Here is an 18234-nt window from a genome sequence, read left to right on the forward strand (position 1 = left end):
TGCCTTTTTGTATTCCCTTTTCTTATGTCTTATACTGTCCCTTACCTCTTAAGTTGTCCATGGCTGTTTCTTTTGGCTAGTAGAGTTATTGCCCCTCACGGGTATAAACCGATTCTGTATCACGTTAAATGTTTCTTTAAACATTTCCCACTGATCACCAGTCGTTTTACCCATTAACAGATTTGCCCAGTTTACTGCGGACAGTCTCTGTCTCATCCCATTGAAGTCGGCCTTTCCCAAGTCTAGAATCTTAGCAGCTGATTCACTTTTTCCCTTTCAAACACTACCTTGAACTCGATCATGTTATGATCGCTATTGGATAGATGTTCATGCACAGTTAAGCTGTTAACTAAATCTGGTTCATTACTTATTACTAAATCTAGTATGGCTTGCCCCCTTGTTGCCTCTAGGACATGCTGCTGTAGAAAACTATCCCGGACACACTCAAGAAATTCACTACCTTTCTGGCAGTTGCTAAGTTAAAAAAAAAAGTCTCTTTACTGTTTTACCTATGAAGAGGCTCTTAATTTTCTACGATGTTTATACAGTTAATATTTTGTATTTGCATAGTGTACAGTGCTTGTACAGAATTTTTGTTGTTTAACAATTCAGTGGTGCCACAAAGAGTTGGGAGGAAAGCTCCCAGGGATAGGGAGAGATGCAAATAAGTAGGGAAGTCAAGAGTCACAGAGTCAGGAGTCCCGAAGTCATGGGTCATTGTTGGGGGGGTGGGGAGGATGGTATTATGAGGCCTGAGGTGGTAGGCTTGAGGTCAGACAGCTATACTGACTAGGATATGAAACATGGGCAGGAGACGCCCACAATGGCAACCCAGTAGCCAGAAATAGGTCAGGCAAGTAGACCTCAGTGCTCGGCTCGAGCCAAGCCACTGAACTACTGAGGAAAACAAATCGGTTGAGTGGCAGTGGGTAGGCCATGGTCCGAGGCCCAAAATCAGATCGATCCGGTGTGTAAGAGGAGGCCTACAAATAGGCAAGGGGGTGCCAGATGATCCATTTATCAGTTGAAAACCCCCAAAATTGCATTTAAAAAGTTTTTAAAACACCTTAAAATCAGGTGAAATATGTACCATAGCACCAACCAGTGGCGAGAGGCCTGCACCTACAGCATGACCTACAGCAGATTAATTTTTTCCATTATAAAAATGTTGACATAAAAATGTGATGCAAAAATTGAGACAGTGGATATTTCATGGTATTCCCTAACCCCATTCCCATCTCTGATGAGCCCCCATCCCTTCAGCCCTCATCTGCTCCCTACCACCAGCCTGATCCAAAACTCTAACACTCCTATTCACCAACCTAATCCAAACCCCTATTGTCTTATTTCCACACCAGCTTTGTCTCAAACCCCAAATTTCCTTATTTCCCTCTCCCTCACCAACCTAATGGGAAAGCCTCATCTCACTTCTCCCCCAACGAGCTACTTCTTCTTCATCAATTTCCCAACACTGGGAACTGGGAATTTTATTTTAAAGCTCAGTGCTATAAACAGAATACAGCACTGTAAGCACTCTAGAAAAACAAACTGCTAGTTCTTGGTACTGGGAAACTAATGAAAAGGAAGCAGCTCGTTGCAGGGCCATGGTGAATTAGAATGGGGAAGCCACAAACGACAGACTTGGAATCGGAAGTGAAGGCACGAGGCAAGAAGCCTGATGAGCAAACAGCAGGACAATGCAGACAGAGATAGAGTAAGCGGGAGGCCATGAAGCAGGTCCGAGTCCAGAGACCAGACCAGTGAACAACTTTAGATAGCTTAAGGCTGTGGGAATGGAGAAACCATGAAGCAGCCCATGAAAAATGTAACTGACCAGGGCCCGAGGAGGCCTTGAAGCAACTGAAGTAACATCCTTGCAGCAAAGAGGCAGAAAGGAGGAAGATTAGTTGGTTGACAGGTTGTGGAAGCATAGCAGGGTTTTTGAATTATAAATGTTGACAAAAACAACTCTTCTAATAGATATACCAGAGGGAAGTATACACAGATAATGTTTATATACATAATGGAATCTATTGGCTCTATTTGTAGCGTTAATCGTGGTAAGTGTTTTATAACATGGACACATGAAGCTACAATAGCAACTGAACCTACACTTCCAATAGAGCCAGCAATTCTACAGGGTCATTCCAGTCACTCAAAAACGTCTCTCGCTTCATCTCCCCCAAGTTAACAGAGTATATCCTGCTCTCTACCTACTACCCCAACAGAGTGTCTCCCTCCCCCATGCTCAACTAGTTCTCTCTCACTCTTCCCCTTCTCCCCTTCCGCCCTCTCCCTCCCCCACTGCCAAGCAGCATCTTTCTCTTCTACTTATTTCCCAGGAAATAATTCTGCTGAAATAATGTTAAAAGTGTATTAATTGAGACCGACATCCAATTATATGCACACGTTCTCTGCAGCCAGGAGCATGAGTCTCGAAGGCTATGTTGCCTACCTGGTGCCAGGGTTAAGGACATCTCCTCTGGGCTGGAGAGGAACTTGGAGTGGAGGGGGAGAATCCAGTTGTCGTGGTCCACGTAGGTAACAACGACATAGGTAGGACTAAGAAAAAGGTTCTGCTGAGAGAGTTTGAGCAGCTAGGGACTAAATTAAAAAGCAGAATCACAAAGGTAATAATCTCTGGATTCTTACCTGAGCCACAAGCAAATTGGCATAGGGTAAATAGGATCAGGAAGATGAATGCATGGTTCAAAGATTGATGTGGGAGAAGTGGGTTTTGATTCGTGGGGCACTGGCACCAGTACTGGGGAAAGAGAGAGTTATTCCGTTGGGATGGACTACACCTGAACCATGCTGGGACCAGAGTTCTAGTGAATTGAATAACTAGGGAGGTAGATAATGGCTTTAAACTAAATAAGTGGGGGGGGGGGGGGGGAGGGTCCCAGTGGAGAGAAATCCAGAATGCTAAAGAAAAAAGACAAAGAAGCAGTGCAGGAAAGTGATTGGGGTAAGGATAACCAGATTGTGTCAGGAAGGGACAGAGCGTACAAACAAAAGAGTGCATGAACAAATAGGGTCCGGGTAAGAAAAAATGGTAATAAGACAAATAGGGCCATAGTACAAAAAAAATGTTAAGATGTCTAAAAATGTTAAGAAGACAAATCTAAAGGCACTGTATCTCAATGCACAAAGCATTCGTAATAAGGTAGACGGAGTTAACAGCGCAAATTACAGAGACATGGTTGCAGGGTGACCAGGGCTGGAAGCTGAATATCCAAGGGTATTCGATATTTAGGAAGGACAAGCAAAAAGGAAAAGGAAGTGGGGTGGCGTTGTTAGTAAAGGATGAAATTAGAGCAATAGTGAGAAAGGATAATGGCTCAGAAAATCGAGAAGTAGTATCAGTCTGGGTGGAGTTAAGAAGCACCATGGGGCAGAAAACACTGGTGGGAGTTGTCTATAGGCCTCCAAACAATAGCGGTAATGTAGGGAATGGCATCAAACAGGAAATTAGAGATGCATGCAACAAGGGTACTACAGTAATCATGGGTGACTTTAATCTACATATAGACTGGCCAAACCAAATTAGCAATAATACTGTGGAGGATGAATTCCCGGAGTGTGTACAAGATGGTTTTACGTTGAGGTGCCAAGCAGGGAACAGGCTATCCTAGACTGGGTATTATACAATGAGATGGGGTTAATTAATAATTTTGTTGTGCGGGGTCCTTTAGGGAAGAGTGACCATAACATGATAGAATTCTTCATTAAGATGGAAAGTGAAGTAGTCCAATCCAAAACTAGGGTCCTAAATCTAAACAAAGAAAACTACGAAGGTATGAGGAGTGAGTTGGCTATGGTAGATTGGGAAGCTTCATTAAAAGGCATGATGGTGGCTAACATTTAAGGAACGAATGCATGAATTGCAACAATTATACATTCCTTTCTGGCGCAAAAACACAAAAGGAAAAGCAGCTCAACCATGGCTAACAAAAGAAATTAAGGATAGTATTAGATCCAAAGAGGAGTCATATAAAGTTGCCAGAAAAAGTAGCAAGCCTGAGGATTGGGAGCAGTTTAGAATTCAGCAAAAAAGGACCAAGAGATTGATTAAGAGGAGAAAAATAGAGTATGAAAGTAAACTTGCAAGGAACATAAAAGTGGACTGTAAAAGCTTCTACAAGTATGTAAAAAGAAAAAGATTAGTGAAGACAAATGTAGGTCCCTTACAGTCAGAAACAGGAGAATTTATAATGGGGAACAAGGAAATGGCTGAGCAATTAAACAAATACTTTGGTTCTGTCTTCATGGAAGAGGACACAAATAACTTCCCAGAAATTCTAGGGAACCAAGGGACTAGTGAGGAGGGGGAATTAAAGGAAATTAGTATTAGTAAAAAAATAATGCTGGAGAAATTAACGGGACTGAAAATCGATAAATCTACAGGGCCTGATAATCTGCATCCCAGCGTACTAAAAGAGGTAGCCATGGAAATAGTGGATGCATTACTTGTCATCTTCCAAAATTCTATAGATTATGGAACAGTTCCTGCAGATTGGAGGGTGACAAATGTAACCCCACTATATAAAAAAGGAGCGAGAGAGATAACAGGAATCTGCAGATGGGTTAGCCTAACATCAGTAGTAGGGAAAATGTTAGAGTCTATTATAAAGGATGTGATAACAGGACACTAGAAAATATCAATGGGATTAGACAAAGACAACATGGATTTATGAAATAGAAATCATGTTTTGATAAACCTAATGGAGTTTTTTGTAACTGGCAGAATAGATAAGGGAGAACCAGTGGATATTGTTTATTTGGATTTTCAGAAGGCCTTTGATAAAGTCCCACATAAGAGGTTAGTGTGCAAAATTAAAGCACATGGGATTAGTGGTAATATACTGGCATGGATTGAAAATTGGTTAACAGACAGGAAACAGAGAGGTCTTTTTCGGGGTGGCAGGCACTGACTAGTGAGGTACCGCATGAATCAGTGCTTGGGCCCCAGCTATTCACAATATATATCAATGATTTGGATGAGGGAACCAAATGTAATATTTCCAAGTTTGCTGATGACACAAAACTAGGTGGGATTGTGAGTTGTGAGGAGGATGCAATTTAGACAAGTTGAGTGAGTGGGCAAATACATGGCAGATGGAATATAATATGGATAAATGTGAAGTTATCCACTTCGGAAGGAAAAACAGAAAGGCAAAGTATTATTTAAATGGTGATAGATTGGGAAATGTTGATGTACAAAGGGACCTGGGTATCCTTGTACATCAGTCACTGAAAGCAAACATGCAGGTGCAGCAAGCAGTTAGGAAGGCAAATGGTGTGTTGGCCTTCATTGCAAGAGGATTTGAGTACAGGAGCAAGGATGTCTTACTGCAGTTATACAGGGCCTTGGTGAGACCACACCTGGAGTATTGTGTGCAGTTTTGGTCTCCTTACCTAAGAAAGGATATACTTGCCATAGAGGGAGTGCAGCGAAGGTTCACCAGACTGATCCCTGGAATGGCAGGACTGTCGTATGAGGAGAGATTGGGTCGACTCGGCCTGTATTTACTTGAGTTTAGAAGAATGAGGGGATCTCAGTTAAGCATATAAAATTCTGACAAGGCTAGACAGACTGGATGCAGAGAGGGTGTTTCCCCTGGCCGGGGGTCCAGAACGAGGGGTCACAGTCTCAGGATACGGGGTAGGACATTTAGGACTGAATTGAGGAGAAATTTCTTCCCTCAGAGGGTGGTGAACCTGTGGAATTCTCTACCACAGAAGGCTGTGGAGGCCAAGTCACTGAATATATTTAAGAAGGAGCTAGATAGATTTCTATACACAAAAGGCATCAAGGGGTATGGGGAGAGAGCAGGAATATGGTATTGAGATAGAGGATCAGCCATGATCATATTGAATGGCGGAGCAGGCTCGAAGGGCTGAATGGCCTACTCCTGCTCCTAATTTCTATGTTTCTATTTATGTTTCTGTGTACAGTTGTTGGTTCTCAAACTACCATGGTTTTCAAACTAGACAGTTTCCAATATTTCAAAATGTTTTGGATAGGCCTCCAAAAAAATTCCCATAGCCTCTTGCATCCCTTTGGATTTTGATACCGGTACTCATAAATCATAGAATCATAGAAGGTTTCAGCACGGAAGGAGGCCATTCGACCTATCAAGTCCGCGCCGGCTCTATGTATGAGCAATCCAGCTATTCTCACTACCCTGCCCTATCCCCTAGCCCTGCAAATTTTTTCATTTCAAGTAATTATCCAGTTCCCTTTTGAAGGCCATGATTGAATCTGCCTCCACCACTCCCTTGGGCAGTGCATTCCAGATCCTAACCACTCGCTGTGTAAAAAAGTTTTTCCTCATATCACCTTTGATTCTTTTGCCAATCACCTTAAATCTATGCCCTCTGGTTCTTGACCCTTCTGCCAATGGGAACAGTTTCTCTCCATCCACTCTGTCTAGACCCTTCATGATTTTGAATACCTCCATCAAATCTTCTCTCAACATTCTCTGTTCCAAGGAGAACAATCCCAGCTTCTGCAGTCTATCCCTGTAATTTAAGTCCCTCATCCCTGGAATCATTCTAGTAAATCTCCTCCGCACAGTCTCTAAGGCCTTCATATCCTTCCTAAGGTGCGGTGCCCAGAACTGGACACAATACTCCAGTTGTGGCCAAACCAGTGTTTTATAAAGGTTCATCATGACTTCCTTGCTTTTGTACTCTATGCCTCTATTTATAAAGCCCAGGACTCTGTCTGCTTTTTTAACCACTTTCTCAACCTGCCCTGCCACCTTCAACAATTTATGCACATACACCCCCAAATTCCTCTGTTCGTCCACTCCTTTTAGAATTGTGCCCTCTAGTTTATATTGCCTCTCCTCATTTTTCCTACCGAAATGCATCACTTCGCATTTTTCCGCGATAAACGTCATCTGCCATGTGTCCGCCCATGCCACCAAGAGCGTCTATATCCTCTTGAAGTCTATCGCTATCCTATTCACTGTTTATTACCCTTCCAAGTTTTGTGTCATCTGCAAATTTTGAAATTGTGCCCTGTACTCCCAAGTCCAAGTCATTAATATATATCAAGAAAAGCAGTTGTCCCAGCACAGACCCCTGGGGTACACCACTGTACACCTTCCTTCAGTCCGAAAAACAACCGCTCACCACTACTCTCTGTTCCCTGTCATTTAGCCAATTCTGTATCCATGTTGCTATTGCCCCCTTTATTCCATGGGCCACAATCTTAATAGCAAGCCTACCTTGTGGCACTTTATCAACCGCTTTTTAAAAATCCATATACACCACATCAATTGCATCTACCCTCTCTGTTACCTCATCAAAAAACTCTATCAAGTTGATTAAACACAATTTGCCTTTAACAAATCCGTGCTGGCTTTTCCTAATCAATCCACACTAATCAGTCCATGTGACTATTAATTCTGTCCCGGATTACCGTTTCCAAAAGTTTCCCCACCACCGAGGTCAAATTGACTGGCCTATAATTGCTGAGTTTATCTTTACACCTTTTTTTGAACAAGGGTGTAACATTTGCAATTCTCCAGTCCTCTGGCACCACCCCCGTACCTAAGGATGTCTGGAAGATTATGGCCAGTACCTCCGCAATTTCCCCCCTTACTTCCCTCAGCATCCTAGGGTGTATCCCATCCGGACCAGGTGACTTATCTCTTTTAAGTACAGCTAGCCTCTCTAGTACCTCTTCTTTCTCAATTTTTAGCCCATCCAGTACCTTAACTATATCTTCCTTTACTGAGACTCTGGCAGCATCTTCTTCCTTGGTAAAGACCAATGCAACGTGCTCATTTAGTACCTCAGCTATGCCCACTGCCTCCATGAGCAGATCTCCTTTATGATCCCTAATCATCCCCACCCCTCTTCTTACTACCTGTTTACTGGTAAGTCTGCAAAAAAATCTCTTTCCACCTTCACTTGTTTCTCTTTCACTCTTTTCTTTCAATTCCATTTCTCTCTCTGCATTTGGAAATCCGCCACTCCTTTTATTACTTTCTCTTTTTTCAATTTTCTTTTCACTTCCTCTTCTATTTCTATCTCTGCTCTTTATCTTTGCAACATTTACTATTTCTTGCATTGTTCACCTTGTCACTCGGGAGACTACAGGGATGAGAATGGGTGGGTGATCATGATGTCCAAAGTGTGGAAGGAAAACAGCCAGGTCTGCTGTGCATCAGAGAAAGTTGGAGGGAATGGAATTCAGGACCACAGCATTCAGATGGGAATGGGTCTGGTCCCTGATTTGGCACAGATTGGGAGGGAAAATAAAAAAAACTGTCGTTATGTTTAGATTTTCAGATATACAATGATAAGTACATGAATGTAGTTTATGATCAACTTACCGTCTAAATTTTCTATGCACTCAATGTTGTTCAAAGCCAGATTAAGGTATTCTAGTTTTTTCAGTCTGCCAACATTTTCTGTAAAACAAATAAAACCTCCTCATAAAATAAGATAGTCAACTCAGCCAACAATTAAACTTCAAACGGAATGATTCTACCAGGATTTTACAAATGACAATGTCAGTTTTCAGTGCTCCCAAAGGTTAAAACAGTCACTTAAAATATGCCTAGTGTACACTACAATCCACTCCAAGTCACACATCATCCTGACTTGGAAATATATCAACATTCCTTCACCGTCGCTGGGTCAAAATCCTGGAACTCCCTACCTAACAGCGCTGTGGGAGAACCTTCACTACACGGACTACAGCGGTTCAAGAAGACGGCTCATCACCACCTTCTCAAGGGCAATTAGGGATGGGCGATAAATGCTGGCCTTGCCAGTGATGCCCATAAGCCGTGAATGAATAAAAAAAAATAGTGGAAGTGTTTGGGAGCTAAACACTATCACGTGAGGCAAGCTAACCACCTTCTTTCGGATACCAATTCTCTGTGATATATCCGCAAATTGTACTTGTTCTTGGTTGTGATTGGATGCATGTTGTCACATGACAGTGTGATAGGAACATAGGAACAGGAGTAGGCCATTCAGCCCCTCATGCCTGCTCCGCCATTTGATAAGATCATGGCTGATCTGTGATCTAACTCCACATACCCGCTTTTGGCCCATATCCCTTAATACCTTTGGTTGCCAAAAAGCTATCTATCTCACATTTAAATTTAGCAATTGAGCTAGTATCAGTTGCCGTTTGCGGAAGAGAGTTCCAAACTTCTACAACCCTTTGTGTGTAGAAATGTTTTCTAATCTCGCTCCTGAAAGGTCTGGCTCTAATTTTTAGACTGTGCCCCCTACTTCTAGAATCCCCAACCAGTGGAAATAGTTTCTCTCTATCCACCCTATCTGTTCCCCTTAATATCTTATAAACTTCGATCAGATCACCCTTTAACCTTCGAAACTCCAGAGAATACAACCCCAATTTGTGTAATCTCTCCTCATAACTTAACCCTTGAAGTCCGGGTATCATTCTAGTAAACCTACGCTGCACTCCCTCCAAGGCCAATATGTCCTTCCGAAGGTTCATTTAGAATTTTGTAACTTTCTAAATTAAATGCAAAGGACAAAATATTTAGAGGCTGATTATTTTGATCAAAACTTATTTTGTATTTTTAGTCCACACCTTTGTTACTTTTTGATTTGAATACAGCAGTGTTCAAAACAGTTGTCATTTTCACAAAGAAGACTGTGCACATGGGAGGAGAGGCATTGTCTTCATGCTGATGACCCAGGTCAGGAGATACCCACATTCAACAAATCTCCATCTATGACATACAGATTTAAATCCAAATTGCATACAATTTATGCTATGTAAATATTGCACACATTTAACAAATTATCTATTTACAGCAATCAAACTGAGGAGATTGTTGTGAATAATCTTTACTGTGTCATTAAGTGTTAAGAATTAAGCTGCCATACAAGAAACCTAAATGCAGTCAATCTGCAGACTCTTGTCTCCAGCTGATGATGAAAGAAAATAACTACAAGAGCTAGGGCAGGAGTTAGTGGACAGAGAAAAGGGATGCTTCCTGTTGAGCATTGAACTGATAATTAGGGCCACTGGCTTATGGTGACTGAACTCAATATGCATCCACCATTCACTATTGATGCACTGTGGCTGCAGTACATACAATCTACAGCAACTCACCAAGCTTACTTCGACAACACCTCCCTGTCCCGTGACTTCTACCACCAAGAGGGACAAGAACAGCAAGATCATGGTATCCATCACTTCTAATTCCCCCCCACCCCCCATTGTCATACACCATCCTGATTTGAGCATATATCACTGTTCCTTCATTGCTGCTGAGTCAAAATCTTGGAATTCCCTATCTAACACTGGTACGCAACATGTTACAATAATTCTGGAGACTCTGGCTATGCGCTGCTGCCTAATGTGTATTGCAGGGCTCCACCAAATTATCCAGGTACCTAAATCAAAACTTCAGAATGCCTATAGTCTGCTCAATGACACGTCTTGTAGTTAGAATCATAGAATGTTGCATGGGCCCCGTTATATCTGTTGTCCCCCCTATGTCTGCTGAAGCCTTACTGCAGGGGATAGCCCTGATCATCAATCAACCATGTCAATGAATGGGTTTAGTCATCAAGGCTGGTGAGGTGGATTGGCACATGATGAAAGCATCATGGCAACTTTCTGGGTACCAGCATTCACATGCAGGATAAAGTCGTTGGCATCGCACGCTAGCTGAACATTAATGGAATTAAATCCTTTCCCATTTGTAAAATTGAGGGGGTTGTTAAATGGAACGGAGTGCCGCATAGTTTCCGGCAATCTAACCTCTTTCATAACTTCATCCTCCTCCTCTTCATAACATAAGAATTGAGGAATTCTCATCAGGAAATCCATGCTCCCAGTCCAAAACTGTACTTTATGCAGAGCTAAATACAAAAGCAGCAAGCATCCTGACAAAACCTCTGAAGTGTCAAACAGTTTGATATACAAGCAAAGTAACACCAACCTTCAGTTGCAGGAAACAAAATTGCCTCCTCAATGCTGTATCTTCCTCAGGGATATCTTTGTGGTGCTCATACCATCACTTCTATAGTGGAGATAATCGTTTGTGGCAGGTTTGGGTTGGAAGTTGGAGAAAATGGTTTAACTACGCCCACATGACCCCATTTAAATTTGGTGAGGTGGGCTCCCAGGGGGCCTTAAAGGGGACTGGTGATGTTTTTGGGAGGATAATTCTGGTACAATTTTAGATTGGTAATTTTTCGGTAGCTGGCATTGCTGCCTCATTTTCGGTCCCAAAACTGCCAGAAAATGGGTGGTAATTCAGAGGAACATCCAGCCCATTATGTAATTGCAACAAAAATGACATGGATTTTCTGATTCTTCTCCTTCCCCAAATATAAAAAAAGTTTGTCAAACTTTTCCATTATCATAATGTACCTTCATGTTCTGAAAAACTATATATATCATAATTTTAGCAATGCTAGTCCACACCAACTAAACACGTTACTCATTTAAAACCAAGGCCATCATTTGTAACTTATCACAGCTCTAAGCAGTTTGACGAAAATGAAATGTGCAATAGAAACTAGGAAAAAGTAATGAGTAAAGGACATGATCACCCTCTAGTGGTAAAAAATGACATCAAATGGTAGAGCATAAATTAACAAAAAAACTATTTGTACAAAAATTAAATGAATGAAACTCCTTTAGTTTATGTCCTTCTTCAGAGACAAAAATCCAAAGATTTCAGAAATCAAATTGAATGTTTTGTTGGTGTGATGAGCAGGAAAGAAAGCAATAGCCATCTACGTAATCCTAAACCTACACATTAGTGGTATAAACATAATTTATGGACTAAATAAAATAAATAAGCCAATGAAAAAAAATTACAAATTCTAGAATAGAAACTATCAAAAAAATCAACTCAGTCGGCAAGCTTGAATGGTGTACCAAGAAAGAAACTGCTCAAAATAAATTGTAAACGTGGCAAGAAAAGCCTACGGCACCTCGTATTACCAGTTAGAATCCCAGCTAAGTATTAACCAGGCCTGGCTTGTTTATCTTCTAAGGTCAGACACATTCAGGATAATGTGGTTGTAGATGTTTATTACTGTTCTTTTCTGTCCATTTAAGCAGTCACTTACTGTACTAACATTTTTTTCCAACCAAACGATCATGGCATACCTTCTTCATTGGAACACTGAGAATTAATTTTGAAATACATATTAAGGTTACAGGGTTAATCCTCCGATAAATTACTGGCAGATTTTTTTCTCAAATCACTGATAAAATGTCGATTGCTCTGCATACTAATATCTCCACTAGTAATTAAATCTTTACAATAAACATATAATTTGCCTCAACAGTATTACTATATTACCTCACTTGTGAAGTTCTATTTTCAAACTGAGAATACGGCATTTCAAATGCATACAGACTCTTGAGTGATGCAATCTGTACCACTTAATGGGTTTTTAAAATCATTGCTCCCTGACTTATGTCCTCCATTTGAAAATCAGCCTAAGACACCAAAAGTGGGTGAAGAGAAAGGGACTTTTTTATGATATATAAATAAATTTTATATTTTATGCCAACAATGACTCAGCATGAGAAAATGAAAGCTAGATTATGCACTTCTATGGTTCACGTCTAGAAAGAAAAAATAAAGAATTTGCATTTATATGGTGCCTTTCACAGGCAATTAATTACTTTTGAAGGGTAGTGATTGTTGTAATGTAGGGAGATGTGTCAGCCAATTTCAGAACTAAAGATTAATGATCAGATAATCTGTTTTCAGGTGGTGATTGAGGGATAAATATTTGCCAGGATACCGGGATAATTCCCCTGCTCTTCAAATAATGCGATGGGATATTTTATATCTGGAACTTCCGACAGTACAGTACTGAAGGAGTGAGGGCCTAAATTACATGCTCAAGTCTCTGGAATGGGGCTTGAATCCACAACTTTCTGATTTAGAGACAAGAGTGCTACCAATGAGCCATGGCTAACACTTACAGCACATAGACATATTTTTGTCAAAGTTGACAACATTGCAAGTCCCCGGTGTGAGATTTTCAGTTAAGTGTTACTTCATGTCATAACAAACACCTTTAAAAGTAGCAAGCTGTGTTTGGCACAGGAATTGATTCTAACAGCCTCCAGTTCCACCTGTCAGTCTTGGCTCAGCAGTAGCACTCTCGCCTGAGTCAGAAGGCTGTGGGTTCAAGCTCCACCCCAGGACTTGAGCACATAATCTAAGTTTGCACTTGAGTGCAGTACTGAGGGGATGGTGCAATGACAGAGGTGCCATCTTTCAGATTATATATTTTTTTATTCGTTCACGGGATGTGGGCGTCGCTGGCAAGGCCGGCATTTATTGCCCATCCCTAATTGCCCTTGAGAATCAGGTGGTGGTGAGCCGCCTTCTTGACTTTTCGTAGCGAGATTTTACAACTGAGTGGCTTGCTAGGCCATTTCAGAGGGCAATTAAGAATCAACCACATTGCTGTGGGTCTGGAGTCACATATAGGCCAGACCGGGTAAGGGCGGCAGGCTTCCTTCCCTAAAGGACATTAATGAACCAGATGGGTTTTTACGACAATCCGGTAGTTTCATGGCCATCATTACTGATACTAGTATTTTAATTCCAGATTTTTTATTTAATTAATTGAATTTTAATTAATTGAATTTAAATTCACCAGCTGCCGTGGCGGGATTTGAACTCATGACTCTGGATTTTAGTCCAGGCCTCTGGATTACTAGCCCAGTAACATAACCACTATGCTACCGTACCCTATATGTTAAACAGAAGCCCCGACTGCCCTCTTGGGTGGATGCCACTATTTGAAGAAGAGCAGGGGAGTTCTCCTGTTGTCCTGACCAATATTTATTCCTCAACCAATTCCTATAAACAGTTGATCTCGTCATTTATTTTATTTATGTTTGTGGGACTTTGCTGTGTGCATATTGGATGCCGTGTTTCACACATTGCAACAATAACTACACTTCAAAAAAGTACTTCACGGGTGTTAAGCACTTTGGGAAGTCCTGAGGTTGTGAAAGGTGCTATATAAATGCAAGTTCTTTATTTCTAAAAGATCTGATTGGTTGATACTGACAGCCACTGATTTCAATGGAAAAAGTTGATTTTTCTTGCGAATCACAAACAAACTAATGCAGAATAGAAATACTGTCAGCTTGCAACACTGACAGGTGGGTGACATGTATGATATAATCACCAATTGAACTCTCACCCACAGTTGTATAAAAAGTGTTTAAACCACCCTCCCCCTTCTTTAAAGAATCTCAGGTAACTTAAATAAATGTGATTATCCAGGACATTAATTTATATGACAACTTACTTTTTGCATTATTTTTATCATTTAATTCATGAAATCATTCATCCCTCTCGCACGTCAGACTGCCATAGGTGGTATGATACACAGCCTTTTATACTATGTCTCCAATCACTAAGAATGTAAAAATCTCTTTACACAGCAATGACATATTGATATTGACACGATCCTGTCAAAGTATAATGGATGATATTCGAGGCCTTTTTGTTCCCTCATATAAAGGACAGGCCTTTACATGCCTGCATATTTAAATGTAATGGGATATTTTATGTATGTGGGCAAAATAATGCTTTCCCAAAATGAAGCGTGGAACATACTGCTGGTACACCATTTTATGTGCCACTTTGCACTACGTGAAATGAGACCTGCATCATAAGATCCCAATCTTGGATCAGAAAAACAGTCGTATGCAAGACCGCCACCAAATGCCAGCAAGGCAGTACACTTCGTTTTTGTTTCCTTCCCCCCCCAACCCCACTCCACTCCACTCCACCTCCTCCTTAGTGATTTCAACCGACAAGTTAACTCCTTTTGTGCCTTCTCCACCAACTTCATTGCCCTCCTTTTCTCTCGCAACCTTACCATTTGTATAAACTCTCACACTCATTTTCTAAGCCACCTCCTCAACCAGGTCATTTCTCTGGCTTCTCTGCATTTGAGGTTTCAATCACTGACAATTCTATTTCTGATTACTTTCTCATCTCCCTTACCTCCCACATCATCGTTATCCTCCTCCAATTTCCTATTTTCACAACCTTCCCGTTTAAAGAACTCTCTCAGCCTCCTCACAAATTCATCCTCCAACCCCCTTTCCTCCAGTCCACCACCATCACAACATTTCTGCCATGAAATACCTGCAAACATTCTCCCTTACTTCTGTATTTGATGCCCTTGCTCCCAGCAAATCAATCACTCCCACCTGTCATTCCTCTGGTACAGCTCCCATCCTCATACCCTCAAGTCAGCAAGACGCAAACTTATACATACTTGGTGCACAACTGGCCCAGCCATTAATTGTCAGATGTGGCTCGGCCATATCAAGTGGTACCAGCCTTGCTCTCCTCACCAAAACTGCCTGGACTAATAATCCAGAGAATAGGAGTTCAAATCCCTCCGTGGCAGTTTGAGAATTTGAATTCAATGTTAAAAATATGAAAATAAAAAGTTGGTATCAGTAATAGTAATCATGAAACCGTTGGATAGTCATGAAAAAAAACATTTGGTTCACTAGTGTCCTTTAAGGAAGGAGACCTGCAATCCTTACCCAATCTGACCAATATGTGATAGTCCCACACCAATGTGCCTGACCCTTTTCTGCCATCTGATGTGGCCTAGCATGCTACTCAGTTACAACCACCTTTTCAGGGCAACTAGCGATGGGCAATAAATGTTCATAGCCCGAGAATTATTTTTTTAAAAATTCAGGCTCAGCCTGAAGGGCAAGGAAAAGGACACATTATGAAGGGCCCAGACAGAGAAGACAGGGATTACCTGTTTCCCCTAGCAGAGAGTTTTTTTTTTATTCGTTCATGGGATGTGGGCGTCGCTGGCGAGGCCAGCATTTAATGCCCATCCCTAATTGCACTTGAGAAGGTGGTGGTGAGCTGCCTTCTCGAACCGCTGCATTCCGTGTGGTGAAGGTTCTCCCACAGTGCTGTTAGGTAGGTAATTCCAGGATATTGACCCAGCGACGATGAAGGAACAGCGATATATTTCCAAGTCGGGGTGGTGTGTGACTTGGAGGGGAACATGCCGGTGGTGGTATTCCCATGTGCCTGCTGCCCTTGTCCATCTAGGTGGTAGAGGTCGCGGGTTTGGGAGGTGCTGTCGAAGAAGCCTTGGCGAGTTGCTGCAGTGCATCCTGTGGATGGTACACACTGCAGCCAAGGTGTGCCGGTGGTGAAGGGAGTGAATGTTTAGGGTGGTGGATGGGGTGCCAATCAAGCGGGCTGCTTTGTCCTGGATGGTGTTGAGCTTCTTGAGTGTTGTTGGAGCTGCACTCATCCAGGCAAGTGGAGAGTATTCCATCACACTCCTGTCTTGTGCCTTATAGATAGTGGAAAGGCTTTGGGGAGTCAGAAGGTGAGTCACTTGCCACAGAAAACCCAGCCTCTGACCTGCTCTTGTAGCCAAAGTATTTATATGGCTGGTCCAGTTAGGTTTCTGGTCAATGGTGAGCCCCAGGATGTTGATGGTGGGGGATTCGGTGATGGTAATGCCGTTGAACGTCAAAGGGAGGTGGTTAGACTCTCTCTTGTTGGAGATGGTTATTGCCTGGCACTTGTCTGGCGCGAGTGTTACTTGCCACTTATCAGCCCAAGCCTGGATGTTGTCCAGGTCTTGCTGCATGCGGGCTTGGACTGCTTCATTATTTGAGGGGTTGCGAATGGAACTGCACACTGTGCAATCATCAGCAAACATCCCCATTTCTGACCTTATGATGGAGGGAAGGTCATTGATGAAGCAGCTGAAGATGGTTGGGCCTAGGACACTGCCCTGAGGAACTCCTGCAGCAATGTCCTGGGGCTGAGATGATTGGCCTCCAACAACCACTACCATCTTCCTTTGTGCTAGGTATGACTCCAGCCACTGGAGAGTTTCCCCCCTGATTCCCATTGATTTCAATTTTACTGGGGCTCCTTGGTGCCACACTCGGTCAAATGATGCCTTGATGTCAAGGGCAGTCACTCTCACCTCACCTCTGGAATTCAGCTCTTTTGTCCATGTTTGGACTAAGGCTGTAATGAGGTCTGGAGCCGAATGGTCCTGGCAGAACCCAAACGAGCATCGGTGAGCAGGTTATTGGTGAGTAAGTGACGCTTGATAGCACTGTCGACGACACCTTCCATCACTTTGCTGATGATTGAAAGTAGACTGAAGGGGCAGTAATTGGCCAGATTGGATTTGTCCTGCTTTTTGTGGACAGGACATACCTGGGCAATTTTCCACATTGTCGGGTAGATGCCAGTGTTGTAGCTGTACTGGAACAGTTTAGCTAGAGGCGCGGCTAGTTCTGGAACACAAGTCTTCAGCGCTACAGCCGGGATGTTGTTGGGGCCCATAGCCTTTGCTGTATCCAGTGCACTCATCCGTTTTTTAATATCACGTGGAGTGAATCGAATTGGCTGAAGACTGGCTTCTGTGATGGTGGGGATATCGGGAGGAGGCCAAGATGGATCATCCACTTTGCACTTCTGGATGAAGATGATTGCAAACGCTTCAGCATTGTCTTTTGCACTCACGTGCTGGACTCCGCCATCATTGAGGATGGGGATGTTTACAGATCCTCCTCCTCCTGTTAGTTATTTAATTGTCCACCACTATTCACGACTGGATGTGGCAGGGCTGCAGAGCTTAGATCTGATCCGTTGGTTGTGGAATCGCTTAGCTCTGTCCATAGCATGTTGCTTCCGCTGTTTAGCGTGCATGTCGTCCTGAGTTGTAGCTTCACCAGGTTGGCACCTCATTTTTATGTACGCCTGGTGCTGCTCCTGGCATGTTCTTCTGCACCCCTCATTGAACCAGGGTTGTTCCCCTGGCTTTTTGGTAATGGTAGAGCGAGGAATATGCCGGGCCATGAGGTTACAAATTGTGCTGGAATACAATTCTGCTGCTGCTGATGGCCCACAGCGCCTCATGGATGCCCAGTTTAGAGCTGCTAGATCTGTTCTGATTCTATCCCATTTAGCACAGTGGCAGTGCCACACAACACATTGGATGGTGTCTTCAGTGCGAAGACGGGGCTTCGTCTTCACGAGGACTGTGCGGTGGTCACTCCTACCAATAATGTAATGGACAGATGCATTTGCGACAGGTAGATCGGTGAGGATGAGGTCAAGTAAGTTTTTCCCTCGTGTTGGTTCGCTCACCACCTGCCGCAGGCCCAGTCTGGCAGCTATGTCCTTCAGGACTCGGCCAGCTCAGTCAGTA

The 18234-nt window shown here is 42.6% G+C and overlaps 1 protein-coding gene across 2 annotated transcripts in view; it reads right to left on the bottom strand.

Annotated features, from left to right (window-relative positions):
* dnaaf11 (dynein axonemal assembly factor 11) overlaps positions 1 to 18234 on the bottom strand; it is a 60454-nt gene that overhangs the window by 39058 nt on the left and 3162 nt on the right. For both annotated transcript variants that reach the window (XM_067979767.1, XM_067979768.1), the window contains exon 3: positions 8352 to 8429. In XM_067979767.1, coding sequence (XP_067835868.1) covers positions 8352 to 8429 — 78 coding nt within the window. The remainder of the gene's footprint in view (positions 1 to 8351; positions 8430 to 18234) is intronic.

Source organism: Heptranchias perlo, chromosome 3 (genome assembly GCF_035084215.1).
Source record: "Heptranchias perlo isolate sHepPer1 chromosome 3, sHepPer1.hap1, whole genome shotgun sequence".
NCBI classification, from domain to species: Eukaryota; Metazoa; Chordata; class Chondrichthyes; order Hexanchiformes; family Hexanchidae; genus Heptranchias; species Heptranchias perlo.